Genomic DNA, 26,114 nt, shown 5'->3' on the forward strand with positions numbered 1-26,114 from the left:
CAAAGGGTCTGAATATCTTCATGGTACTTCTCACGTGTGTTTACAGTGTTACTTACTGTGTGGGTTCAGATATTCGCTGTACTCTATGCACATGTCAGTCTTTACCTATTTTAAAGCCAGAAGTAGGAATCTGGAAACCAGTCTCATTTTGTTCTGCCTGTGTAGTTCTAATGCACTGTGTAATTTCAGTTACACAGTAACATAGTAAAACTTCTGTAGACATTTGCTCAGCTTTTAAAAAAATATTTTTATACATATTAAGTCATCAGCCATAGTTAGTTAAATCTGCTTTTTTTTTCCTTCTTCTATGAGGTTTTGTTTTGAGCATAGCTAGTGAAGGGGGGTTGACCTATATCATTATTGGGGTAGAGAAACCTTGTCAGAGGGGTTACTTCCTTGGGTTCATCTGTTAATTGTTGCCCCACAGAGTATAAGAAAGAAGGGAGGATTGACACCAGAATCTTTGTCCATTGCTCTCACTATGTTCCACAGGGACAGTAGACCTTTCACCTGTGACTTTCAGATGACCTCTCTGCACATTTGTTTCCAGGGATTTTGGGGGAAGTGGAAAGAATCTGGGCTTTGGGGACCTACACAATAAGTTTGAAATCTCAGTTTGCCTCCTATTAGCCGTGTGACCAAGGAGCAAGTTAGTTATCTTCAAATCTTGATTTCTCCATCTGTAAAGTGGAGATAATAATACTTATCTCTTAGACTTGTATAATTTAAGAAATAATATTTATGAAACAAACATGTAGTATTTAGTTTATAAGTACTAATGGGGTGCCAACACTCACATGCACTCTATATATACATACTCTAATCAGACTTCACCAGTTTGGCATAAACCTCATGTAGAGTTTTAGTCTAAACACGTTCTTTTAAGCCTTTTTTTTTTTTTTTCTCTGCCACGCCTCACGGCATGTGGGAACTTAGTTCCCTGACCAGCGATTGAACCCACGCCCCCTATATTGGAAGCACGGAGTCTTAACCACTGGACTGCCAGGGAGGTCCCTTAAGCCCTTAATTTTAAGGTCATGATTTTTAGCCCTTGGTGAATCTATTGTGTTTCTCCCTCACTTTTTGATTTTGGGGAGTAATTGCAATAAAATTAATATTATCTAGTATTCATTGTATTCTCTGTCCCATATACTCTGGCTAAGCACTTTATATGCATTTTACATTATCTCATTTAAACCTAAGAGCGGGCTAATGGTGGTGCTGTCATCTCCATTTCGTGGGTGAAAAAAATTTAGGCTCTGAGAGATTAGGTTAATTACTTAAAGTTACACAGCTAGTAACTTGCCTAAGGAGCTAAGGGTAGCAAACCAGTTGTTTGCTGCCAAAGTCCATGCTCTTTACTGCCACACTGTGCCAACATTGTCAAATTTTTGAGTTCATAGAATAATCTGAACAGATTGTTAAAAATGACAGAAACATAGGAACTGGTAACCATGGTTGGCTCCAGTGCAGACATCTGGGTGGTTCAGGGGAGAAAGGAAAATGGATTTTTCAAATAATACCCTATTATACCTTATAAATTTAGTACTATTTGCATATATTACCCTTCTTTTTAAAATTCATTTATTTATTTATTTTATTTTTGGCTGCGTTGAGTCTTCGTTGCTGCACATGGGCTTTTCCAGTTGCAGCGAGCAGGGGGCTACTCTTTGTTGCAGTGCATGGTCTCATCACGGTGGCTTCTCTTGTTGTGGAGCACGGGCTCTAGGCTCACGGGCTTCAGTAGTTGTGGCGCCCGGGCTTAGTTGCTCCGCGGCATGTGGGATCTTCCCGGACCAAGGCACGAACCTGTGTCCCCTGCACTGGCATTCTTAACCACTGCACCACCAGGGAAGCCCTGTTACCCATTTTAAGAAGGGATTTTTAAATGTTAAATGTTTTTAATGCACGATATCCAGCCCTTGCTTCAGAGATTCTTACTCAGTTTATTTCAAAGCCAAGCATCTTCATTTTTAACAAACATCTCAGAATTCTGATACAGACAGCACAGGGGACTGTGCTTCAAGAAATCCCGACGTAGGGGGCATAGGTGCAATAATTATGTCAAAGGAAGACCTCTTCTGGCCTTAGGGAAACACGGTGATGTCCATAGCCATCTTTACAATACTCCCAACTGTCCTTTTTCACATCTCTTGGGTGAAGTGACCTTGATGCTACAGTTGTTTTGAGATAGGGGCTGTCTTGCGTCTTCTGTTCAAACTTCCTTTTGGTCTTTGGTAATCAAATATACCTGAACCGTACATTTCCCATCTGACCTTTTAATTTACCAGTTTTAATAATGTCTCTGACATGGACCTGTGTTATAAGAGGTCTGTCCTTAGTAGGCTTGGCTGACTTTGGTATGAGAGTGTTTATACAAATATGTTTTAGTTATTTTCTAGTGGACTCTGATGGCAAGGTGGTGACTAACCAGGAAGGCGTGTTCCGCAGCAATTGCATGGATTGTCTGGACAGAACTAATGTGATCCAGAGTCTGTTAGCTCGTCGTTCGCTTCAGGCCCAGCTTCAGGTACAAATGCTTTTTTTCTTTTATCAGATAAACAATATAGCAAAAAAGAAACTTCATCTTTAAAAACCAATAACAAGAAACATTCACATGCCCTCGTCCTAACCAAATTCTTTTTGGTTTTGTGTCTTGCCATCCATGGACGTACACTTTGTCCATAACCATGGTCAGTGTATGTACACAGTTTTAAATTTTGCCTTTTTGCTCTAGCATTATATGTGATCATAGTTTTTAAGAGGTGCATTGTTGTGCTATAATTTACTAAGCCATTTAGGTTGCTACATTTTTGGCTTATAAATAAGACTATAGAGAATATACCTATGTATATTATTATTAGCTTGAATTATTTCCTTTGGGTTAACTCCTGCTGGGTTAAAGAGAATATATACTTTCCAAGAGGGTTATACCAGTTACCCCTAAGACTAGCCAGCAGTGAAAAGTGAATCTTGCCAGCATTAAATATTTTTATTTAGAAAGGTTTTTTTTTCTTCTTTAATAGTACAGAGTAGTACCTCAAAGTTGTTTTCGTTTGCACCTGTTTTATTGTTTGGCAAGGGATATTAACTCCCAGGTATAAAGTTTCTGACACAGCTTTGCTTTACCAGTAAGACTGTGTTGTTGAGAAATAATAGGTATAAATATTTTCTTCTCTTTATATTTGGAATTAAAAATATGTATATCCCAGATTTCCAGATCACATTGGCATTTGTTGTAGGGAGCAAACAAAATGCATCCCAAATGGTTTCCTGCCTAAATAATTTGTAAACGTTCAACTTTATGACAATTTTATGGGACTCAGGGAAGAATTATGGAGGGAAAATACCTCCCTAAATCCTCAAGTAGGACATACCAAAGGAGTGGTTGCCCTCTTTGAGCATTCTCTAGCTTGTATGGTACTGTGTCCTTGTCAGTCTGTTGGATTTATTATACTTCAGAATATATTTTTCAATAGAAACAATATTAGGAGTGGTTGTTTCCAAGGCTGATTAACAGAAATCTATTTAACTAGGTTCTGTAATCTGTATTTAACTAATTTACATGCTAAAAATAGTATTATAAAACCTAACCAACCTTCAGAGAGTCTTTGGGCAGGAACCTCTCTAGCCTCAGTGCCAGCTAATGTGAGGACTCCAGTTGTGCCTTTCCCCTTCCAGTGAGGGCAGGTCATTGAGCGTGGGCAGGCCCCATTCTGAGGGAGAGAGAGCGAGATGTCATTTGAGGTGAGCAGTGAAGATGGTGGTTCTAAGAGGGTTGCGGGTCCGAGACAAAGACCAAGGCAGGAGTTCCTAGTCTGTGGTCAGTGAACTCCAATGGGGAGTCCATAGAGAGCTTCGGGATGCCCAGGAGTCCTCTGAGATTATATGCAAAGGGCTGTTTGCGGGGAGGTAGGTAGGTAGCATTCATCCCAGTTCTCAAAGGGTCCCAGGGTTAGGGGATAAGTTTGGAGGTCAGAAGTCTGGAGATGGTGAATTGTGAGGAGGTAGAGGGGTAAAGGCAGTGGAAGGTTGGGGGTGGCAGGAAAGGAGGTAGTAATGGCTGGAATCTTGCAGCAACCTTCACTCTCCCCCCTCCTTTCCCTTCTGCCCCTGTCTCTGAGTTTACAGTCTTGCCACTGTTCCTCTGGTGCTGGGGCTCAAGGGAGAGTGGGGGCTATGGGCAGAAGGAAGCCCAAAGAGAGGCCTTGCAGCCTGGCCTGAGCGGGAGAGTGCTGTGGTCCCCACATACAGGGAGAGCATCTCCCACCTGCAGCCAGGAACCAGGAACCATGTGAGATGATCTGGGGACTATGCTTTTTCTTCCTAAGTCATATGTGCCGAAATCTGTTACACATAAACATAGGTATGATTCTTATTCCAGAGACTAGGAGTTTTGCATGTGGGACAAAAGCTGGAAGAACAAGATGAATTTGAGAAGATTTACAAAAACGGTAGGTAATTTCTTTAACAGAGGCAAGGTTACTCAAAGTTTGAAATAAATATTTTGGATTTAGAGCATTGGTTGCCATTTTAATCATTATCAGCTGATTTTTACTTTTTTTCACAGCCTGGGCTGACAATGCAAATGCTTGTGCCAAACAGTATGCGGGAACTGGTGCCTTGAAGACTGACTTTACCAGGCAAGCCATGCTTTAAAATCACATTCCAGACCAGTGGTTCACAGTTGTGGTGCATAGTAGATCACTCCGGCAACTTCTAGACAATAGCAACAGCAAACCACCAGTGCCTGGGCCTCATTTCAGACCAGTCAAGTCAGGACTGCGGGAGATGAGGCCCAGGCACTGGTGGCTTCTTAGCATCCCTGGGTGCTTCAGATGCACAGCGGGGGTTGAGAACCATGGCTCCTTAGCTTTTCTCAAAACTTAACTGTGCACCTGACTCACCGCAGTCCCACTCAGCAGGTCTGGGGCAGGGCCTGAGATTCTGTACCCAGGTGATGCTGGTGCTGTTCTCACTGGGTAGTGAGAGGGTAGAATGTTTTGAATTTGTTACACGTGTGGTTGCGTATTTTTCTGCTATATGGATTCCCTGGGGGCAAGATAAGATTTCTAGTCTTCTAGTCTTTTTGCTATTTCATGCCACTTAACCTGGGCTGTGTGTTTCTCTTCTTATTTCTTGTCTTTGCAAGTGGAACTGAGCATTTTTCCTCTTTGTGCCTACTTTGGTAATATTTTAGAAATAGGATACACATTTCTTGGACCCGATATTGGTTTCTGTTGTGAGGTGTCTCCTTCATATATTCAGGGATGTTTTTTAAAAAATCTTTATAATTCACTTATCTCCATACCACATACTTACTGGCTGTAAAACAGTGTGAGAATTTAATATGCAAATCTGTAACTCAAAACTTAACCTCATATTTAACCAGAACTGGGAAGAGAACTCAGTTGGGACTTATAATGGATGGCTGGAACTCACTAATACGGTATTACAAGAACAACTTTTCTGATGGATTTAGACAAGTAAGTTTGTTATTTGATGCTAATTTTTGGTCATTAGGTGGCTGTGTCTTTGTACTGTTCTTCAGTAATATAATCATATCTAATTTGGGAGTTACTAATTTCCTTTTTTTCTCTTCTAGGATTCCATAGACTTATTTCTTGGGAACTATTCAGTGGATGAATTAGAATCTCATAGTCCTTTAAGTGTTCCAAGGGATTTGAAATTCCTGGCTGTAAGAAACCTTTATGTTTTTCAAGTTGTTAAAAGCATTGTGTCTGAAGGTGTAGGTGGTGCCAACTCCCCTTGATATAAAACATTGTATGTTGTTCTAAATGGAACATAAATATTTAAGTTTCCTGAAGGAGCAGATCAGGGAGAGGAGTAAAATAACTTTGGAATGTTTGTCTTCCTTCAAACTTGAGTGTCTTTCGCGGATCCTTTTTAAGTGAGAACACAGACGCAAAGGGAGTGTGAGGGTTTCTCATTTCCGGAGACTACTCCCCCGAGGTTCAGGGATTGCCGGAGGCAAACTTGTGACCTGGAAGTTGACTCCTCTGTTCACCAGACTTTTCAAGAGCCTCTCTGGGGTCTCATTCCAGTGGGCAAGGTGTCCTGGAGTGGAGGGGCCTGGTGTCTGGGTTCTCATCTGGGCGACCTCCCTCTGCTTAGCACTCCCTGGTTTGGAGCAAAGCCATGTTTTTTCAGATCTTTTAACCTGTTCGAAGATTTGGGCAGTTACGAACAAAACTCTAAATAATGATGTTTTGCTGAAAGAAAGATATTTTGTATATTAGATTGCAGAAGGGTTTTATTCTCTTTCAAGCAAAGCATGCATAACTGTACAACCATTGATTAGCATCTTACGTGATGGTTTCTCTTTCCGTTTTCTTTTCCAGTTGCCTATTATCATGGTTGTCGCCTTTTCCATGTGCATTATCTGTTTGCTTATGGCTGGTAAGTCTGCCCTTGTTTCACATTCTTACAGTCATTTCTTAGAATGTTGAACTTTCCTGTACAGCATCTTAAGTTTGCGCCTATTCAGTACTTGATGTTTCCCTATTGAATTGAATGAGTAAAGTGGGCAGATGGGAGGATTAGTCCTTAGATGTGACAGGAGGAAAAATGTATACTCAGTAGCTTGATACTTTTTTTTTTCCACTTAAGCTTTTTAAAATATTTTTTTCTTGCTATCAAAGTAATACATAGTAATTACAGAAAATACAGTTAGGCAAAAAAGAAGATAATGTTATTTATCACCTTGTCTTTCAGAGATAAGCTAATTACTCTTTAACATTGTTTTAATCTTTATAAGTGTGCATTTTTTTTTCAAAAGTGAGATACAAATTTTTTTGTAATCTGTTTTTTCACTGAGCAATATAAATATTTCCCCATGTTCTTTATTTTTAATGGCTGCACAGTATTCCATTAATGGATGTATAATTTATTTAACCAACCACCTATGTTGGACAAATAAATGTTATTATAGATTAATACATTACTTCTTAAATTTTTTTTTTTTTTTTTTAATTTTTATTTTTGGCTGTGTTGGGTCTTTGTTTCTGTGCGAGGGCTTTCTCCAGTTGCGGCAAGCGGGGGCCACTCTTCATCGCGGTGCGCAGGCCTCTCACTATCGTGGCCTCTGGTTGCGGAGCACAGGCTCCAGACACGCAGGCTCAGTAGTTGTGGCTCACGGGCCCAGTTGCTCCGTGGCATGTGGGATCTTCCCAGACCAGGGCTCGAACCCGTGTCCCCTGCATTGGCAGGCAGATTCTCAACCACTGCGCTACCAGGGAAGCCCCTTCTTAAATTTTAATAGCGAAATTGCCTAAGAACCTGAGCTAACAAGGTCTTTATTGGTTTTCTTTTTTCTCTCAATGTTTTTCTGTGTTACTAAGTTAATGGAGACATTTTCATCTTAAATGCATATTAAGTAGTGTTCAGTGCTCTGGGAGTTTGAGTGTGTAACACGTTGCATTGTACCTGGGAGGTGCAGCCTTAGGCACCTCCAGTCTCATCCTCTATCCTGAATTCGCTGGGCTGACATTTCTCTGCCTGGCTGACTTCTGCCATCCTCACGCTCCCCTCTCATGAAGTGTCTCTTTGTTCTCCCACACAGACCTCATCTCCCCCTTTCTGATTTCCACAGCATTTTGTGTACCTCTCTTATAGCACTTTCTTCTTTTAACCTTGTAAGCACCTAGGGATTTCTTCTTCAGAGGTGCTGTACTCTTTGGGGTCCTGAATGCACCCAAGGTGTATTTCTGTTTGTGTGGTACTTATTTGCATACTCATTCGTCTTCCTCACTGAATCAGCAACTTTTTGAAGGCAGAGATGGTGTCTTACTCATTGTTTTATCCCCTGTGTCTGGGATACAGTTTTGCCCTCAGCAAAACTTTGCTGAATTAAGGACTCCTGTTCACCCCCCACAGCCCACACTAATTCTGCCCGCTTCTTGAGGGGAGGCTCAGAACCTGTTCACCTCTGTGATCCCCTCAGTGTTCAGCAGTGTAGGTAGTCATGACACAGGAAGGAGCTGTCCTCTTGTTACTCTAGGGCAGGGGTTAGCAGACGTTTTCTGAAGAGTCAGATAATATTTTAGATTTTGTAAACTACATACAGTCTCTGTTTGCACAGTTTGTTTTTACAGCTCTTTAAAAATGTAAAAACCATCACAGTGCAGAAACAAGCCGAGGACTCTCGAGTGCAGCATCACTGTGTGGCATGACTAGGGGGTCTGTGTCACGTTTGGGGCAGGAAGGAGGAGGACAGGACCAGCTGGCACGTGCTGCTCACGGTTCAGTTCACACCCTAGATCCTTTGACTTCTTTCTTTAAAACATTGCCCGTTGGATGCCATTTTCTGGGAACCACTCCACTGCTGAATTAGTTTTGTTATTTTGGTCTTTTTATATATTCACATTTCCCTGTGGAACCTCTGGAAAGGAAGGGAAGTCAAGACCAAGAGTCAGCGTGAACAAACGGACCATTCCTTTGGGGAGTGTCCTAGAGTGGGCTTGTGAGGAACTGCTTTTTTCTTTATCCAAAAAGAGTTTTAAAACCCAGAGCTGTCAAAATTAGCAATTGTGGAAATTTGAATGTTTTCAAGTGAAGAGATATTGGATGCTGTGGATAGTAACATCTCGTGTCAGTTAATTCTTCTAAAGTAATGATCTTTGTGGTGTTTAGATATGACAGTGTCTGATTTCTAGCCCCTACTTTGGTATTTAAGAGAATAGCAAATAAATGCAAGCATGTTCTCTGACAGCTTATTAGGAAAGTGTCTACACCCTGAATTTCCTTTCTGGCGTGCTCTCTTACTGGCTGTTGACCTCTGCATGTTTCCCTGTCAGCAGGTGAGGCCAGTACTATTGCAGGAGAGAAGCAGCACTGGGTTCATCTACTCAAGGAGTAGAACAAAATAGATCTTTTCCCATTGGCCTGCTGCTTCCTTCATGTACTCTAGGCTTTGAAAAAAAATGTGTATCAGGAGAGTTGTGTTAAATATGTTGTTAAAATATGTTGTATGTATTGAGTTTCGTTTTATACACTTTAATACATAACTTTTCTGAAGCATGTATATTTGTAAAGTTATTTTCCATAACAGAAAAACCCGAATGAACTTTCTGGCCAACCCAGTATTTTTTTGTGTAGGCATTTTGGTAGTAGCTGATACCTGTCATAGATAGGACTGTGAACTAATCTATTAGTAATAATTTCTTATAATATTTAAGTATATAATCTAAAACTAATAATTACTATTTGCTTGATATAACCTGAAATTAGTTTAGTCAAGTGGTTCTCAAAATGTGGTCTCTTGACCTGTAGCATCAGCATAATCTGGGAACTTGTTAGAAATGCAGATTCTTGGACGCCACCCCAGGCCTGCTGAATGAGACAGACACTCTGGGGTTGAGCCCAGCAGCTGATTCTTTATCGAGCCCTGAAGTGGATTCTGATGCCAGCCAGAGTTTGAGAACCACTGGTTTAAACCTTAATTGAGAGGTTCTTATATTTTTCCTTTGGATGTGTTTGTAAACTTTAATGTTGTCAAGATGTGCTAAACGGCTGAAAGCTGGATCTAGTATCAATAAAATGACTTGTTATTTATCAGCTCTTTGTTTTTTAAAATCAACAGGTGACACCTGGACAGAAACACTGGCCTATGTGCTCTTCTGGGGAGTTGCAAGCATTGGAACATTTTTTATTATTCTTTACAATGGCAAAGATTTTGTTGATGCTCCCAGATTGGTCCAGAAAGAAAAGATAGACTGAATTTGTGTCTGTGGAAAGCGGCTTGGCTTGGAAGATTCCATTATGCAGAACTGGAGTCTTTACTGACCCGCTTTCCACATCAGCCCAAGGTCTTTTTAAATCCTTTATCCAGAAGCACATCTTGCGCTTGGTGTGGGGGTGATGACTTAGAATTGATCTGATGTTACTGCCTTGATGATCTCTTTACTATTGGGATGGTTATATTTATAATTTGAAGCTATTCTATAATTAAAATGTAACCTCAATTCAGCTCTCGGAATGGAAGGAATCTATTCATTGTCAATTTAATCAGCTGTTGCAGAATAAGTAATATATTTTAAAAAATCTAGCTTCTTTCCTTATTTAAAACAGTGAAATTATTTTTCTAGCTCAGTTTATTGTCACTGTAGAAGCAGTTGCTGTTAGCAAGCATACTTTTCCATACATCTTTGGACTTTTCTTTAGTTTAATAATAAGCTAACTCTACTCTGTTTATAAAATGTCTTTTACATACATCAAGTAGTTGGACGAAATAGTCTGTCACTACATGGTAGGAAAGAGGAGACCAGGGTCTGGTGTTCCTTTGGAGCTTCAGTTGGGCTGCGTTATGAGTTCAGTCAGCTTGAGCTGTGCAGTTTAAGTGTGATGAAAAAGGTTCAGGTGTATTTTATCTTTTTTAAAAGGTGTAAATGAAATCAAAGAATGTGAAGTCTCTCTCTTATGCTAGAGGTCCAAAGCCTCCTTCGTTTTCAGGATTGCCCCAGTGTGGAAAATACCCTTGGCTGGTCAGCTCCTTCCTCCTGGACCTTTCGGTTTCTTGGGGGTCTTTCGTGGAGACATGCAGGCCTCTGAGCGGGTCTTGTGCTGAATCCGATGTTGCACTTGGAGGCAGCAGCTGCTTTTCCACGCACGGTAGTGTTGATGCTTTTCCCTCTTTAAGGGTTTTTGTTAGCTGTCAGTAACAGTGTCTAAAATTTAGTGCTTCCAGGTAGTTACAGCTCTCCAAATCAAGGACCAACTTAAACTTTAATTTATGTGCAGAAATAAATCTGAAAAATACACTCTAGAAGCTGTGCATAGTTCTAATTATAAGTCAGACTGTATATTCAAATTGTAATTATGAGGTTTAAAAATTAGAAAAGTATGTAAGGAAGTATAATTGCCACTATTTTAAAATAGTTCAATTAAATACTGCTACAATATTTGTGTTGTGCTTGAAAATATGTACAGTTTTTTCAATGGTAATACCTTTTCCTGTCCTTAAATATCTCTAAAGAGCGCCTTGATTTTAACATTACCTTTTTTCCAACGTTATCTTTTATAAACATTAATAAGAGTTGTTGCTTTTAGAAACTCTAAAGGAAATAATAGCTGGAAAACCCTCTGTAGCTTAAAGTCAGTCATTAAAACTCACAATAGGGTAAGTAATTAGAACTACCTACTTTTAATTTGTAAATAAGCATAATTCATTCCAAAGAGGAAATATCGAAACTTAGTTCATGTCTACTGTAATGTATTACTCAGATGCTACTGGGCATTTCACATTAAGAACTTATTTCAGTGACCACAACAAAGACCAAATCTGAACTGCTGATGTGGCTGTTTTGCAGTGAATGGGCTAATGTTGGTGCGTTAGATCTTAAGGTATCAATGTTTCAGAACCCTGCAATGATTATATTTCTAAATTCATGTACTGTCCATCCATAAGTGAAAATAAAATGTCATATTCTTTTCTAACTAATGTTGGTGTCATTCCTATACCTTGTCTTACAAAGGGATGTTCTTTTTTATAAAAATCATGCAAAGCAATGTGTGGTCATTATAGAAAAATTAGACAATATAAGTAAGCAAGAAAATGAGTAGCTTCTGAAATTCTACTTTCCAGTTATGGCCACTTGAAAAATTGTGTTTATCCTTATAATTATTTTTCAGTTACAGATATTCCAGGGGAATATTTAGTATAGTGTTCATTAAATGATGTCCCCTGTATACCCACCTCCAAATTGTAATTTCTTTTTCAAAATGATAGAGGCTGTCAACCAAGAAGTGGGACAATATGCTTATTAGAAAACGTCCTCTCAGGCCACAGGAAGGTGTCAGGGAGCACGAGGGAAATGCTGATGTAGACACCTCGGCGCCTAGGAGACCCTTGCATGTGTGTGTGTGGTGTGTGAAGGGGTGTTTTGGGGGGAAGTGGCTTAAACAAGGGTTTGGGGGTTTTTCCTCCAGCTTGCCTAAGAGTCCTGATGTCAGAAGTTTTCCTACTACAGATAAATTACGATAAATCTTTAAAATATTATGTTCTTTGGCACATGGACCTCTCCACCTTGGCAGTTTGGTTCACCAAAGCCAGCAAGATGGAAGTCACAGTCTTTTTTAACCTAATCTCAGAAGTGTCATCCCATCACTTGTGCCATATTCTATGCATTAGAAACAAGCCACTAGATCAGCTCACTCGGGGAGGGGATTACACAGGGCATGAATACCGGGAGGTGGGGCTCTCTGGAAGTCTGTTCCCACAGCCTGTAAGGAGAGAAAAACCCAAAGTCATGATTCAGAGCTGGTGCTGGAGGGAATCGGATGTTTCCTGTGCTGTGCCTTTGAGGTCTTTTGCCTGTTTCTGTTAGATTGCTTGTCCTTAAAGATTTCTGAAATTCTTTATAGTCTGGAGAGTAATTCTTTGTTGCTTATATGTACTACATATATCTTCTTCTAGTTTGTGGCTTGTCTTTCCATTTTCTTGTGGTTACTTTTGGTGAAAGAAGTGTATAATTTCAATGGTGTTGAATTTACCAAAAGTTTCCTACCATCCCTTGTGCCTGGGTAAGACAACATTGCTCAACTCCAAGGGACTTCTTTTCACATAATTTTGCTTTTTCACTTTAGGTCTTTTCTCCATTCTATAAAGTAAGGAAATGGTCTGTGTCAATCCAGGTAGATCAGATTATGCTGCGGTAACAGATGATCCCCAAATCTCAGTGGCTTTAAAAAAATGAAGACTTATTTCTCACTCATTCTCTGTATCCTTGAAGGGTCTGCTGCAGCTCTGCTACATGACATCTGCATCTTGGGACCCAGAGCGACGGAACAGCTTCACACAGGAACATTACCAGTTGTCCTGGCAGAAAGAAAAGGGAGAAGTTTCTGCTTGAAGGTGACAGTCTCTTCCGTTCACATTTCATTGGTCAAAGCAAGTCGCATGGCCATACTTGAAGTGATGGAGGGAGGAGAGTGTAGCCCCTGGGGAGGGACTGTGTGCTGTCATCCGACACAGGCCCCAGTTTTCTTTTCCCACTGGGTTAACGGGAAGAGTCAGCAGAGAGCCCTCCCGACTCCCTCCGTCCTGCTGTGCGGTGCTGCCACTGTCACACATCAGGCTCCCCTCCACTTGCGGGGTTTTGGCTTTCTGTTCTGTCCCGTTGGCCTGGGTGTTTTCACTGCTGAGAACTCTTCCTCACTCAGCCGTGTCTTGCAGGATGGCCTGGCTCTTCCCTGAGCTCTGGGCCCCCAGCTTCTCAGTCTGTTCGGCAAAGCGTTTTCCTGAGTGTGTTTGGAATAACACGAGTCCTGTGTGCTCAGAGCTGTTTTCTGACAGTAGGGATCTGTGGTGAGAACCGTTTGGAAACATTGGGTTAAACATAGTCAAAGACTTCTCTCAACTCTCGGACTTGTCAGAGGTTTGACTCCCCTAGAGGGGGTGTATGCAACGCAGCAGCACCCAGACTTTTTTGGTCTGTGGAATTTTTTATTTACAGAGCATCTCAATAGGAGCATTCTGTGAAATTGATTTTGAATAAGGCTCGCATGAGGGCGAGCACTCTGGCCTTGGAGTTAAAGAAAACATGGGCTCTAATTTATATTTGAACCTCACTTGTGTGTTGAACTTCGTCTCTTAACTCTAAATTCTTGGATTCTCATCCATATGGCAGTTCCCTAAGATCACACATGCACACGGACACACCCCCCTGCTGAGAAACCCAGGTAAATCTACAGGCGGGAGCTCTTCCTCGATGCCCAGCTCTCATGCTCTGTGTTGGACATCACGCAGAGGCTCCATAAGTGGGATCTCACTGCAGGGGTGGAGGGGGAGAGGCAATTAACAGGAGTCGTGACCTGTGTAATGATTACCACGAATGCCCTGGTCCTGCGTGAACTGGTCAGATGGCCTGTTTGTTCTTAGCGCTTCCCTTTACAGGTTATTCTGAGCATGACTTTGTCTTTGCTTTTTGTTTTAGCCAAAGGCCCAGACTTTTGTCTTTCTTCATTCACCATTTTCAGTGATGTGTGCCTGTTGCCTGTTTACTTTTCTAGCTGTAGGAAGCTAAAGTATCATCTATTAAAATATCATGTTACATTTTATGTCCTAAATTGAGCTCCTGTTAGACTTCGGTTTAAACATAGACTCTGAGGTTAGGAGAAGTAGGAAGTACAGGTTGTAAGTCATGTTTACGAGAATTTAAGATGTCCTTCTCCTGACCTTTTGGGAGCACACATTCTCCTGGGTTCTGTCCAGCTTTACTCACAACTCCATTGCCTACTGATGTCTCCTCTCTGCTTTATCCCTGTTCTAGTTATCTATTTCTGGAAAGTAATCTCACAGTGTTGCGAGTTAGGAATGGAGCCTGGCACAGCTGGGTGATCTCTTCTGTTCCAGATGGCACTGACAGAGTTCACTCAGTGATACTCAGCTGACAGAGGGGCTGGTCTCTGGTCCGTGCTGGTTTGGTGCTGTACAAGGGTGGCTGGAAGGTGGCCCAGCTGGTTCTGTGAGCTGGAGCACCTCCATGTGGCTTTGCAGCACGGTAGCCTCAAGGTAGTAGGACTTCATACCTGGTTGGCTCAGGGCGGCCGGAGTGAGTGTTCCAGCAAACCAGGTGGAAGCTTGCATGGCCTTTTATGATCTAGCCTCTAATGTCCAGTGGTGTCCCTTGCGCCATATTCTATTGGTCGGAGCACTCACAAGCCCACTCAGATTCAGGGGGAGGGACACAGACCCCCCTCTCAATGAGAAAGATGGAAAAGAACCTGTGGCCCTGTCTGAACACATGTTGGATTTTTTTGTAGGCTTCGGTCCTAAGCCCTCTTCTCCATGTACACACTTACCCCAGGTGATGTCATTTAGACCCATGGTTTTACAATAGCATCTTTATGCTGTGACTCCCAAATATATACCTCTAGACTGGACCTTTCCCAGAGGTTCAGATTCTAATGTTCTGCTGCCTACCAGATATTCCCACCTGATTCACAGGCATCTCATCTCAAACTCAGTACGGTCAAGCAGAGCTCTTTTTTTTCCCCCCCCAGAGCTTCTTGATTTATACTCTGCAGACTGGTTCCATGCCGAGTTTTCTCCATCTCAGGAAATGCCACCAGCATCCACCCAGCAAGTCAAACATTTCACCCCTCTCCTCTCAACTATGCATCCAGTCCATAAGCAAGTCTTGGCAACTCTCCCCTGCCAAAATATAACTCGGACCCACCTATTCCTCTCCATATTAATTTCCAAGTCCATGCCACCATCATCTTTCCCATGGACTTACTGAAGTAGCTCCTGGAATAATTTTCCAAGGTCCCCATCTACAACCCTCTCCAGTCTGTTCTCCATAGCTACAAGTGATCTTTCAAGTGTAAACTAGATGACGCAGGGCCCCACGTTAAACCCTCAGGTGAGATTCTGTTGCTCTTTGAAGAAAACCAGAGCTCTTTGCTGTGGCCTACAAGGCCTTATATGACCTGGTCTCTGCCCACTTCTCCAAGCTCATCTCCCATCGCTCCCCTCCCCAGTCCAACCACAGGCCTCCTTTCTGCTTTTTCTCCCCTGAGGGCCTTTGCACTGCCATTGCCTCTGCCTGGACAGACCTTGCAGCAATTCCAATAACTAGTTCATTCTTCTTCAAAATTCAGTCCACATATCTCCTCCTCGACCACCTGATTGAAGCACTGTCCCTCTCACGCCATCACTTGGCCCATTTATTTCCTTCTTAGAAAAGATCACAGTCTGTAATTATATCATTTGTTATCATTGTCTCTTTTCCCTTCTAGAATCTAAGAGCCATGAAGTCCAGGGACCAGAACTTTCCCCAGAGCCTACACAGGGACTGGATTGTAATATACTCCATAAAGGCTGATCCTATGCAGGTGGGCAATACGAAAGGACACATGATTCACATGTAAGAGACTGGTCAGAAAATTCTGGTTGAGAATTTCATATTTGTAGATGTACTTTTTGCCTTGCAAAAGGATTGTTTAAATTGCTCGTTTTTTTTCTTCCTCTGACTGGATGTTGAGTAGAAAATGGTTGGGTGAATTAATTCTCTTCCCCAGCTTTTCTATCTATAAAGTGGAACAGCCCATAAGTTAATTTTTCTATGTAAAATAACTTATACAGAAATCTAACACAATAGTTTACACGCTCTTTCCACCCCAGGACAGTTCTGAGGTCACACCCAAACCTATTGTGTGGGTTCTCATGGCCTCAGCCAACAAGGGATCCTGAGGTGGGCAGACTGCCCAGGGTGCCTCTCAGAAGGGTTGGAGAGATTCTGCAGCAATTCGGAAGAGCTCACATTCTGTGTAAATCCAGCAAATTAGAATTTTTTCCCCTAATTTCTCTTTTGGATGCTACCCTTCCTGTTATCATGTGATCCTCTTCTCATGTGATGGCCTTCATACACTGCATTGGTGCGGTTTCACTGCATGTGAGGAAGCAAACATAGAGAAGGCAATAGAAAAGAGACCAGATGGATTCTCCTTTATTTTCTTTTTTTTTTCAAAATTAGCTAGTATGTTTACATAAGGAGGGAAAATCTTGGGTTGAGAGGTCTCAAAACAAAACTACATTTCATAAGTGACCAAAAAGACCTAGAGATATATTTATTTAGGGTTTTATTTATGACAATTGCTAAAAAAAAACCAAACATTTCCCTACCTGATTCTTTAGAACTAAGTGAAGAGTAGGTGTGTTTTTAGTATAATCAGAAAGCTTTCTGGAGTCCGTGTCTGGCTCTAATGTCATTGTACTGCTAAGGGCACAGGGATGGAACGTGCCTTTTTCTCTCCAGCTTATTGGAAGAGGGTGGACAAATGTTAAGATGACTGCTTTTGTGCAGTCCCTAGAAAATAGTCAAAGAATTCAAAGAATCTTTTGAAACAGGACTTAGTGGTTCAAGAGGATTACTATGAAATGTTCTGCTCTTCATGCGTTCTCAGGAAGCAGAATAAAACTGAACCCAAGCTGGAGACATTTTCATCTGGAGCACATTAGTCTATAATAATGGGACTTCATCTATTTGAGTTCTGTGAGCAAAAATTATTCTGGAGAAGTAACTTTTCCATACAATTAGAAATGCTCAAAAGTGCTTTCAAAATTTTAAAGGTCACTTTCGATGTAAGTGTGCCTAAATATATGACACATTTTCCTTCTCTCTTAAATAGGGCCCCGGTTCTCAGATTTGGCAGGTTCCAGGGCGTGGCCTGGACACCAGGAGTTTAAATGCTCCCGGGTGGTTTGAATGGACACTGAGGTGGAGGACCACTGAAGTACAGCAACTGTGAATTAAAGAGCCGCTCTAGAACAACATTTGTGTCTACGCTCCTGAGGATACCTAGCATTCAGGGCTGAAATACCCAGGTGATGACCAACCCCCGAGGGGCGGCCCCTGTTGTAAGACAGTGACCAGGGCTGGGGGCTCGGAGGCTGTGACCCGTAAGGATTCAGGAACAGACTCTGTGCTGTGTATTTGCTGCCGAGTGTGCTCACTCTCCAAGCCTTGATAGCTGAGGTTTTCTGACACCGAAGAACCCTCTGATGAGAAATCGGAGGACTGACTAGTTGTGGTAAGTAAATGCTGGTTCATGCATTTTAAAGCCAAGTGATTTTTTTTTTTTCTTTTCCATTATGGTTTATCACAGAATATTGGATATAGTTCCCTGTGCTAGAGTAGGACCTTGTTGTTTACCCATTCTATATATAATAGTTGGCATCTGCTAATCCCAGCCTCCCAATCCATCCTTCCCCCCACCCCCCCTCCTCCTTGGCAACCACACGTCTGTTCTCTGTGTCTGTGAGTCTGTTTCTGTTTCAGATAAGTTCACTTGTATCATATTTTAGATTCCACATATAAGTGAGATCATATGGTATTTGTCTTTCTCTTTCTGACATACTTCACTTAGTATGATCATCTCTAGGTCCATCCATGTTGCCGCAAATGGCATGATTTCGTTCTTTTTTATGGCTCAGTAATATTCCATTGTAGGTATGTACCACATCTTTATCCATTCATCTGTTGATGGACATTTCGGTTGTTTCCATGTCTTGGCTATTGTAAATAGTGCTGCTGTAAACATAGGGGTGCCTGTATCTATCTTTCTGAATTATAGTTTTGTCTGGATACATGCCCAGGAGTGGTATTGCTGGATCATATGGCAACTATTTTTAGTTTTTTGAGGAACCTCCATACTGTTTTCCATAGTAGCTGCACCAGTTTACATTCCTACCAACAGTGTAGGATGGTTCCGCTTTCTCCACGCCTTCTCCAGCATTTGTTATTTGTAGACTTTTTAATGATGGTCATTCTGACTGGTGTGTGACATTTTGATTTGTAGTTTTGATTTGCATTTCTCTAATAATTAGTGATGTTGAGCATCTTTTCATGTGCACGTTGGCCATCTGTATGTTGTCTTTGCAGAAATGTCTATTTAGGTCTTCTGCCCACTTTTGGATTGGGTTGTTTATTTTTTGTTGTTGACTTGTATGAGCTGTTTGTATATTTTGGAAATTAAGCCCTTGTTGGTAACATCATTTGCAAATATTTTCTTCCAGTCCATAGGTTGTCTTTTTGTTGTGTTTATGGTTTCTTTTGCTGTGTAACAGCTTAAGTTCATTTAGGTCCCATTTGTTTATTTTTTGCTTTTATCTCTGTTCTCTCGGGAGAGTGACCTAAGAAAACATTGGTACGATTTATGTCAGAGAATGCTTTACCTATGTTCTCTTCTAGGAGTCTTACGGTGTTGTGTCTTATATTTAAGTCTTTAAGCCATTTTGAGTTTATTTTTGTATATGGGGTGAGGGTGTGTTCTAACTTCATTGACTTACATGTGGCTGTCCAGCTTACCTAACACCACCAAGTGGTCTTTTTATGGGCATCAGGTGAAGCTGGAAGTTCAAGACTGCCTAAGACCTTTCTAATGCCTATTCTTGTTATAGGGAAGTTTATGGCATGAAAACGAAGTTTTAAAAGACAAGCCATCTCTAGCTGATTTCCCAGGTGAATGTTTAAGTGTCTTTAAAGATGTCTGTACAAATCTACTCAAAGAAACTTTGTGTGCTTCAGTGAGAACATGGAATTCAGGAATGTTAGAGCAGTAAGGGACCTCCTCACTTCTGGGATAACCTTGACCTACTTATTGCAGTTAAAAGACAGGAGACGTTTACAAGGTGGACTAGTGCTGTATGATAAATAGTGTGTCTTCACTTACTGGGTGTTCTGTTTGAGAGCCATCTTTCTATACATTTTAGAAAACTTATGTACAGATAAATAATTTAAAACTAAGTTATGGTCATGGTCTTTCCTATAAAGAGTTGGTCATCATATCCAAATATAACCTTAGGTCTATGGGAAAGCTAGCTTCACTTTCATCCTCATAGAGGCTCTGGCAGCTCTTCAGTGCCGTGAGACACCAGCGCCGAAGGTGGTTTGGGGTTGTTCGTAGAGAGGACTGGTCTTGGACCCACTGAGAGGCCTCAGATTAGGGAAAAGTGACTCCTTTTGTGAGCTCCAAACAAACAAAGGCCTTCTTTCTTTATGGCCAGTCAATCCTATTAGCAAAGGAGAACACAGTGATTGCAGGTTCACTGTGACTGAAAAAAGAACTAATTTTGCATTGATGACATTCAGATTAGTCATCTTAGTTAAAAAACTCCTTTTCAAAATTCTCTAAAAATGAATGCCTGCTAGTATTTTGGGATCTCTTCAGAAAAAAAAAAAATTCCTTAAATTTTATCCCATAAAAACTGTAGTCAAATTTCAGCTCCCGGTGTGCCCTACTTCTAGGACTTTGCTAGAGTCAAGCAGTTGTCTTCAAGACTGGCCGTGAGAATTCTGCCTCCGTGGTGACAGGTAGGAAGCACCGTGTGACTCTGGGGGAGGTGGGGGGGTGGGCGGGGTGGCTCGGTGAGCAGGGTGTGTGTCCTCCTGAGGGAGTCTTCTTTCTTTTCACCTTCCTAATCCTTTCTAGAGAAGACGATGGGCTGAGTGCTTCCGGAGTCAATACTTCCAAAAGCAGCTGAGGCTGCTGGCTCCATCTGTACGTAAGTAGCTGTAAGATAGTGAGCAGCTGACGGCAGTCTCGGGGAAGCCCAGCTCTCAGGCCACGGAGGCTGTGTCTCCCCGCTTGAGGTGGCGCACGATGAAAGTCCCCAGGGCCCCCAGGGGGATGCACATGGTAGAGGAGGCCACGAGCAGCCCAATGATGGCCAGTGCATACGGTGGGTAGTCCTTGGTCACAAGCTGGCCCTGAAGAAGGAACCTGAGTGTCAGAAGAAAGAACCTCCCGTGCGGAACCTTCTGAGGGCACCACCCCTCCAGGCCTCAGGCCCTCCGGCGGGAGGAAGAGAGCATCTGCGGCCGGGCATCCTTCCACCCGGGGCTGCCCCAGCTCTGCGTGCAGGTCACTAGTGGCTCTGCTGGGCAGACTAACTCCCCCTGTGCGTACTCTTTGGAGCTACCTGGAAAGAGCAACCATGAGAATAATCCAAGGCTTATGTTCAAGGCAGCAGCAGGGCACCTAAATGTAGGGGCTACCCTTGCCCAGTGCTGTCCAAACACAGCAGCCACCGGCATAGGTGGCCATTGAGCACTGGGAATGTGGCCGGTGATGCGCAAGAAGTGAATTTTAAATTTTAATTTTAATGAGTTACATTTCAATAGCTACATGTGGTTATTAGCTTCTGTGTCCAGCAGCACAGCTCTCATCTCACGAGAAGTGTTGATGGACCTCAGGACTTAGGACTTAGTTGGAAGAATGGTGGATGTTTCCCTAAATGCAAAACTGATGAGAAACCAGTTGAGGCCCAAAAGCCAATAAATGCTACGCTACCTTTCCACAAAGGAACCAGAGGACAGCTAAGTCCAGGGAGCAGGCACTTGCTGTCAACCAGAGTACGTACGGTTTGTAAACCAAAATGCCACATGGAGTGTGGCCGCGGGAACCAGCCCACAGACTTCTGTTGCTCATCTGTTGTTACTCTGTGTGATGAGTACAGGAATTGGGAGGAAACATAAATGATTTTAGCAGTTTGACAGCATAATCCTTTGTCTGCTGAATCTGATACATATTGGGTGCTTGTATTTGCTCTACCTTTTTTTTAAGGAATTCACTGTTTGTTAATTGCATTTTCCAAAAGTATCAGGCTGCATGGCCTGGAGGAAACACCCTGCTCCTCCACTGCGGGGTGGGAAGCCCTGCTCGGCACCACTGCCAGAACCAGACGCAGGGGCGCCTTCCCAGCCGCGGTGCAGCGTGGAGTGTGTGGATGGAGCACGGGCCCTGTGCACCCTGTCTGCACACTCCACACACACCATATGCTAAGGGGCAGCATCTTCTACCCACAGGGAAAGAAATCCAAATTGGTCAGTTGTATTACTTTCCTTAAAAAGTAAATCTTTTTTATGAGAGTGTGTCTGTGCAAGGACAGCCAAGGCTGACCCTCAGGCCCGGTGCAGTGATACGGCTGTCCAGGTTGTTAAAACACTGATGTGCTGCCCTCTGCTGGGTGAGCAGATGCAGCCCAGCCTCCTGAGTGCCCCCCTCAGTCCCCCGTTCTGTCCTAGCAACTCCAGTGTAAACGCCAGTCCCTGCCCCGCCCAGCTCCTCAGGGGCCATGCCCTCCAGCCTTGCTTGGCCTTTCCTGAGTGGCCTCAGTGGACAGAGGCCACCAGGAAGTTCTGGACGGAATCTCACTCTCTTCACTGCAGCCCATGTTGAAAAACTCACAGCCCAGCTCCGCTGTCCTGGGCTGAGTATTTTTACATACCTGGGTGATGTTTCCATGTTGTGACAAATAACCTACCCCCACCCTGGAGAGAGTTCCTTGGTTTCAGCAAACTAGAGGTCCGTGCTCGCTCACGAGCCTGGGGCCCGAGATGGCAGATAGCTACCTGGGAGGCGTCCCAGGCTTGGTACTGCAGGGTCCCCGTGATGATGTAGTCACTCAGGTAGAAGACGAAGAGGCTGATGATGAGCAGCGGGCTCACGCCGCCCCACATGGCCTTCCAGTACCAGTTCAGAGCGTGTCCAGTCATAGCCTTCAGGTCGCTTTCGAATCTGTTTGGAGGTGGGGAGAGAAAGCTTGGATTATCCATGCTGTTGCAGCCAGACAGTCCAGGCCACACCTCCCCGTCTGCTCAGGAAGATTCTGTGCTGGGCGCCACTGATGTTTGAACACGACCACTGGGCCGTCTCTGATTCCTTCTGGGGGTCCTGGGGGCAGGGAGGGGAGAAGGGCTGAGGGGGCAAAGCAACCACCCATAGGTGAGTGGACATGAGAGGCCATCCTCCTGGTGCTGGCCTGCAGCTGGAGGCGGCTGCTGTACACCAGAGGGCAGCGCCCAGCGACAGTGGGAACAGAGGGCCTGGCGGGGCGCCTGTGAAGCCAGTCCTCAACACCAGGGGACCCCGAGGGCAGCCCTGCTCCACCCCTCCCACCCTGCTGTCTGTCAGCAACTCTCCTTCCCCCTAGAAACGCCCCCAGAGGGGAATCGCTTTTGTCCCCTGAAACCAGAGCAGGTTTTCTGGGGCAGAGGGAGGCAGGACCAAACCTGAAGGAAGCGGAAGCACCTTGGCCCTGACCCGTTGGAGCTGGCATGGAGCGCTGCTTCCCAAGTGTAGCTGCCTGCAGCCCACCGTTGTGATTTCCATCGTCTGGGGGCTTTTTTTTTTAAATCGACTCTTTTACCTGAATTTAGCAATATAGCATGACCATATCCGTTTTACCATGGATTGGATAGGCTAATCATATTTTTCTGGGACACACACACACACAAATGAGTACGGAAAGTATCTCAGCACTTTGGGAAATGCTGACCCAGCCACCTCCCCATTTCCCAGGGGAGGGGACTGAGGTCCAGGGCTGTGGTGTGACTTGCCTGAGGGCACCCAGCTAGTGGCCGACCCAGGCCCAGCATCCGGATTGGTGTCTTACCTCCAGTCCAGGGCCTTTGAAACTGCTCCCCACGGCGGAAGAGACAGCCATGGGGGAGGAGAGGGGGCCGGGTGAGACTGTCACAGCGGGAACCACAGCCCCTGCCTCTCCTGGACCCTGCGGCGTGTCCATCACCACCTGCCCCCCTGCTGCCACTGACCTAGCAGGACCCTGGGCTGTAGACCACAAAGACCCATGTGCATAATGTGAACACCTGGGATTCTCGAAACTACCTGTGGCAGAAAGTGTTGTGAGGCATGGCCTTCATGGGTGGGTTTCCGGGGCAGTTGGCAGGGGCGGGGCCTCCTTACCGCCTCAGTCCGTACAGGTAACACACGGCGACCGTCTCCACCAGGACAATGAGCAGCAGGGACAGCGTGGCAGCGTAGTCGTTGAAGATGTCGAACCAGTAGTTGCCGGCCTCCATGGTGAACACCAAGCCGATGGCACAGTTGACGAGGCACACCAGACCTAGGAACACAAGGCCACCTGCCTGAGACCCCGGCCTGTGCACCCAGCTTTCTGTGGGGCCCAAGAGCCATGGACCCTGAGGAGGCGCTGGCCATTCGGTTCATCTGCATGGGCTGTGGGAGCCGTCATGGAGCGGCGCCTCTGCGTGTGTGTGTTGGGGAGCATGGGGCAAAGGTGTTGCGAGGAGTGCCAGCAGGACTTCCTGCTGTTAATTCATGGAGCTGTCCAGTAGCGGGGAATCAAACTCGGTGGAAAAGAGAAACTTGTAGGCGTTGCTGTCTAGGGGAATCTCACCCAGGCTATGGGTCTGGTGACTCTGTTTATCCCAGCAACTCAGCCACTGAGCTCATGGGACGTGAATCAGGGGAGGAGATTTGAGCTGCAGGGCACCCCTCACGGGACCCCCTAGAGAGGATTCACATCTGACCAGAGAGAGGAGTAGGGAGGGGAAGAGAAGAAACGAATGCTTACCCAGCTGCCACTACGCCCCAGGCACTTGCCATGCAGTGGAGCCTTTAGCCTCTGGGGCAGGTTATCAGGAGCCCCCCTCTACAGAGGGGGAAGCCAAGGCTCAGAGATGTCGGGTAACTTTCCCAACATCCCACAGCACAGAAAGAAAACAAGTTGGAATTAAGACACAGGCCCTTCTGTCTCCAGAACTGAAGCTCTGGCCCCAGTCTCTGCTGCCTCCCTTGGGCACCCCACAAAGTATTAGACTCTAAAGCTCCCACCTCCCCTTTCCATGGCCACACCCTATACCACCAGCCAGTGAGCCCCACTGCTGTCCTGAGGGGGACACAAGGAGAACAGGCTCTGTGCCGGAGGGGAGGCTCACATAATGCTGGCTTCTGAGCACGGGGAGGCTAAGCGCTAGAGGGCTCTGGTGGGAGCTGGGTTTGATGTGGGCTGGGACGAGGGGTTCCGGATGTGGGGGTGAGGAGTCACGGTTCTCCGGACACTGCCAGGTTGCCCTGGAGCAGATGGGTGGTGGAGTGAAACGGAGAGGCATGCTTGGATAAACAGGTTCTTTCCCTCACAAGGCAAAGGTCCGCCAACTGCAGAAGGGGTAGATGAATTGTGCTGTATGGTCTTAGGCTGGATTATTACACGGACGGTAAAGAGGATGGGGATGGGGGCATACTGACGGGGCAGGAGCAGGGAGGGGCTCTCTGGTGTGAGAAATATATGTGTTGTCGTTATGCTTCAGTCAACACAAAGACAAAAGCAGGTTCTCTGCTAGCCTGGAGAGCTTTGAGGGCCATGTTGGGGAGTTTGGCCTTTGCCAAGGTTGGGGTGACCACTTCACTTCCCTGTGATGTGGAGAACCAGATGCATGGGGGTGAATCACGTGTACCAGGTCCCAGATTGCCCGAGAGGAGAGAGCCATGGCAGGACCCCTGTGAGGTTGCTGCAGCCTCTCGGTAAGCCCATGGCCCCTGAGGAAACGCCTCCCTCTGCTCACCTCCCCGAGCCCCACCACCTTCGCTGGCCCACTCACCTGAGATTGCCTCCTTGGGCAGGTAGCTGGAGATGACCTTGCTGTCGGTCAGAGGGGTGAGGATGGCGGCCGTGTTCCCCAGCATGCTTCCAATGCCCAGCATCAGCAGCATGAAGAAGTAGAGCACCGACCACAGCTGGGACACCTCCATGTTTTTAATGGCCTCCGTGTAGACGATGAAAGCCAGGCCGGTGCCCTGGACAGCCTGCCCACAGGATGAAGACACCAGTTACACACCCGGGGGACTTAGGACTCCTTAAACACACCCAGTGCTAAGCTACTTGGGGAACCTGAGAATCAGCCACGAGAAGCCACATTCTGAGGTTGGATCTTCCATCTGCACACCAGCCCACTCAGGTTGAGCTGGGCTGGATAGAAATGTGAGCTGTCAGGGGCCCTTGTTTGCAAAGTGTGAGGAGACATCTCACTCAACTTGGAACACTGAGTTCCTCTCTCCTGCCCCAACTCACATCATTATGGAGAAAATATAGTAAAATAATGGTTGGATAATTTCTGCTTCCTGTATCATGACTGACTGGGTGTTCTGGGAGCTGAGATAGTGGAGCCACAGCTACAGGAGCCAGAATGGTGGGGGGCTGGCCTGGCCGGCAGGCAACCAAGTGGGCAGGGCTGCTCAGTGGCCGGATGCCTGCGGCGGTAATGCTGTTGTAGGGATACTGAACTGTGGAAATAGAGCCTCAACTCCTGGTTGAAAGGGCTCACGGCGGGGGGCGGGGAGCACCCCCTGGCTGCCAGTAGCAGAGCAGCAGAAGCAGACACTGGGGAAAGCTTCCATTGCAGGTCTGAATTGGGTTACCTGTAAGACCACCAGAGATGATCAAGCAGTGAGCTTGCAACCCGAGATTTATAAACTGACCAGAAAACATGCCACTATGAGTGAAGAGTCAGCAGGAATAAGAACTAAGATTTCAGCACCCTTCCCCTGGAATGGCAGATGTTGGATTGTCAGATTCAAAATATAGGTCAGCTCAACTGCATACCAATGGGGACAATGGTATTCATCCGCCCTGGGTGCAGACCATAAGGGAGTGATCACTTGCAGAGAATTTAGAAACAACAACAGAACCTACTAAAGGTGGCCTGCTTTTTATTACCTTGAGCCAACAGTGCTAAACAGTGTCACTGATAATACATGCCCCCAGAAGAGAGCTGGGATGCAATAAAGGTAAACAAACAAAATAGCAAGCATGCAGGTCAATACAGACA

General features: G+C 44.8%; 2 protein-coding genes and 1 long non-coding RNA gene across 7 annotated transcripts in view; 2 read left to right on the forward strand and 1 right to left on the reverse strand.

Moving 5' to 3' along the window:
* SACM1L (SAC1 like phosphatidylinositide phosphatase) overlaps positions 1–11,454 on the forward strand; it is a 58,422-nt gene extending 46,968 nt beyond the window's left edge. For both annotated transcript variants that reach the window (XM_059939419.1, XM_059939420.1), the window contains 7 exons: positions 2,392–2,530; positions 4,385–4,454; positions 4,571–4,643; positions 5,393–5,486; positions 5,606–5,698; positions 6,363–6,420; positions 9,602–11,454. In XM_059939419.1, the coding sequence (XP_059795402.1) occupies positions 2,392–2,530; positions 4,385–4,454; positions 4,571–4,643; positions 5,393–5,486; positions 5,606–5,698; positions 6,363–6,420; positions 9,602–9,738 (664 nt within the window). In that variant the 3' untranslated portion in view covers positions 9,739–11,454. The remainder of the gene's footprint in view (positions 1–2,391; positions 2,531–4,384; positions 4,455–4,570; positions 4,644–5,392; positions 5,487–5,605; positions 5,699–6,362; positions 6,421–9,601) is intronic.
* Positions 11,455–12,734: 1,280 nt separating this feature from the next.
* LOC132374927 (uncharacterized) lies at positions 12,735–25,397 on the forward strand. 3 transcript variants are annotated; one of them, XR_009505826.1, is made up of 7 exons: positions 12,735–12,871; positions 15,760–15,855; positions 17,152–17,553; positions 18,923–18,983; positions 19,770–19,835; positions 19,954–20,026; positions 24,910–25,397. It is a non-coding gene; the product is annotated as an uncharacterized LOC132374927 (long non-coding RNA). The 3 variants fall into 3 exon arrangements; XR_009505829.1 differs by lacking the exon at positions 24,910–25,397 and having other exon boundaries at positions 15,760–15,887; positions 19,954–22,167; XR_009505828.1 differs by lacking the exons at positions 18,923–18,983; positions 24,910–25,397 and having other exon boundaries at positions 19,954–22,167.
* The window catches only part of SLC6A20 (solute carrier family 6 member 20), a 97,939-nt gene continuing 88,278 nt past the window's right edge, over positions 16,454–26,114 (reverse strand). For both annotated transcript variants that reach the window (XM_059939421.1, XM_059939422.1), the window contains exons 8-11: positions 24,888–25,092; positions 23,230–23,389; positions 21,876–22,041; positions 16,454–20,231 (exon numbers count right to left, since the gene is read on the reverse strand). In XM_059939421.1, coding sequence (XP_059795404.1) covers positions 20,082–20,231; positions 21,876–22,041; positions 23,230–23,389; positions 24,888–25,092 — 681 coding nt within the window. In that variant the 3' untranslated portion in view covers positions 16,454–20,081. The remainder of the gene's footprint in view (positions 20,232–21,875; positions 22,042–23,229; positions 23,390–24,887; positions 25,093–26,114) is intronic.

Source organism: Balaenoptera ricei, chromosome 11 (assembly GCF_028023285.1).
Source record: "Balaenoptera ricei isolate mBalRic1 chromosome 11, mBalRic1.hap2, whole genome shotgun sequence".
Classification (NCBI taxonomy): domain Eukaryota; kingdom Metazoa; phylum Chordata; class Mammalia; order Artiodactyla; family Balaenopteridae; genus Balaenoptera; species Balaenoptera ricei.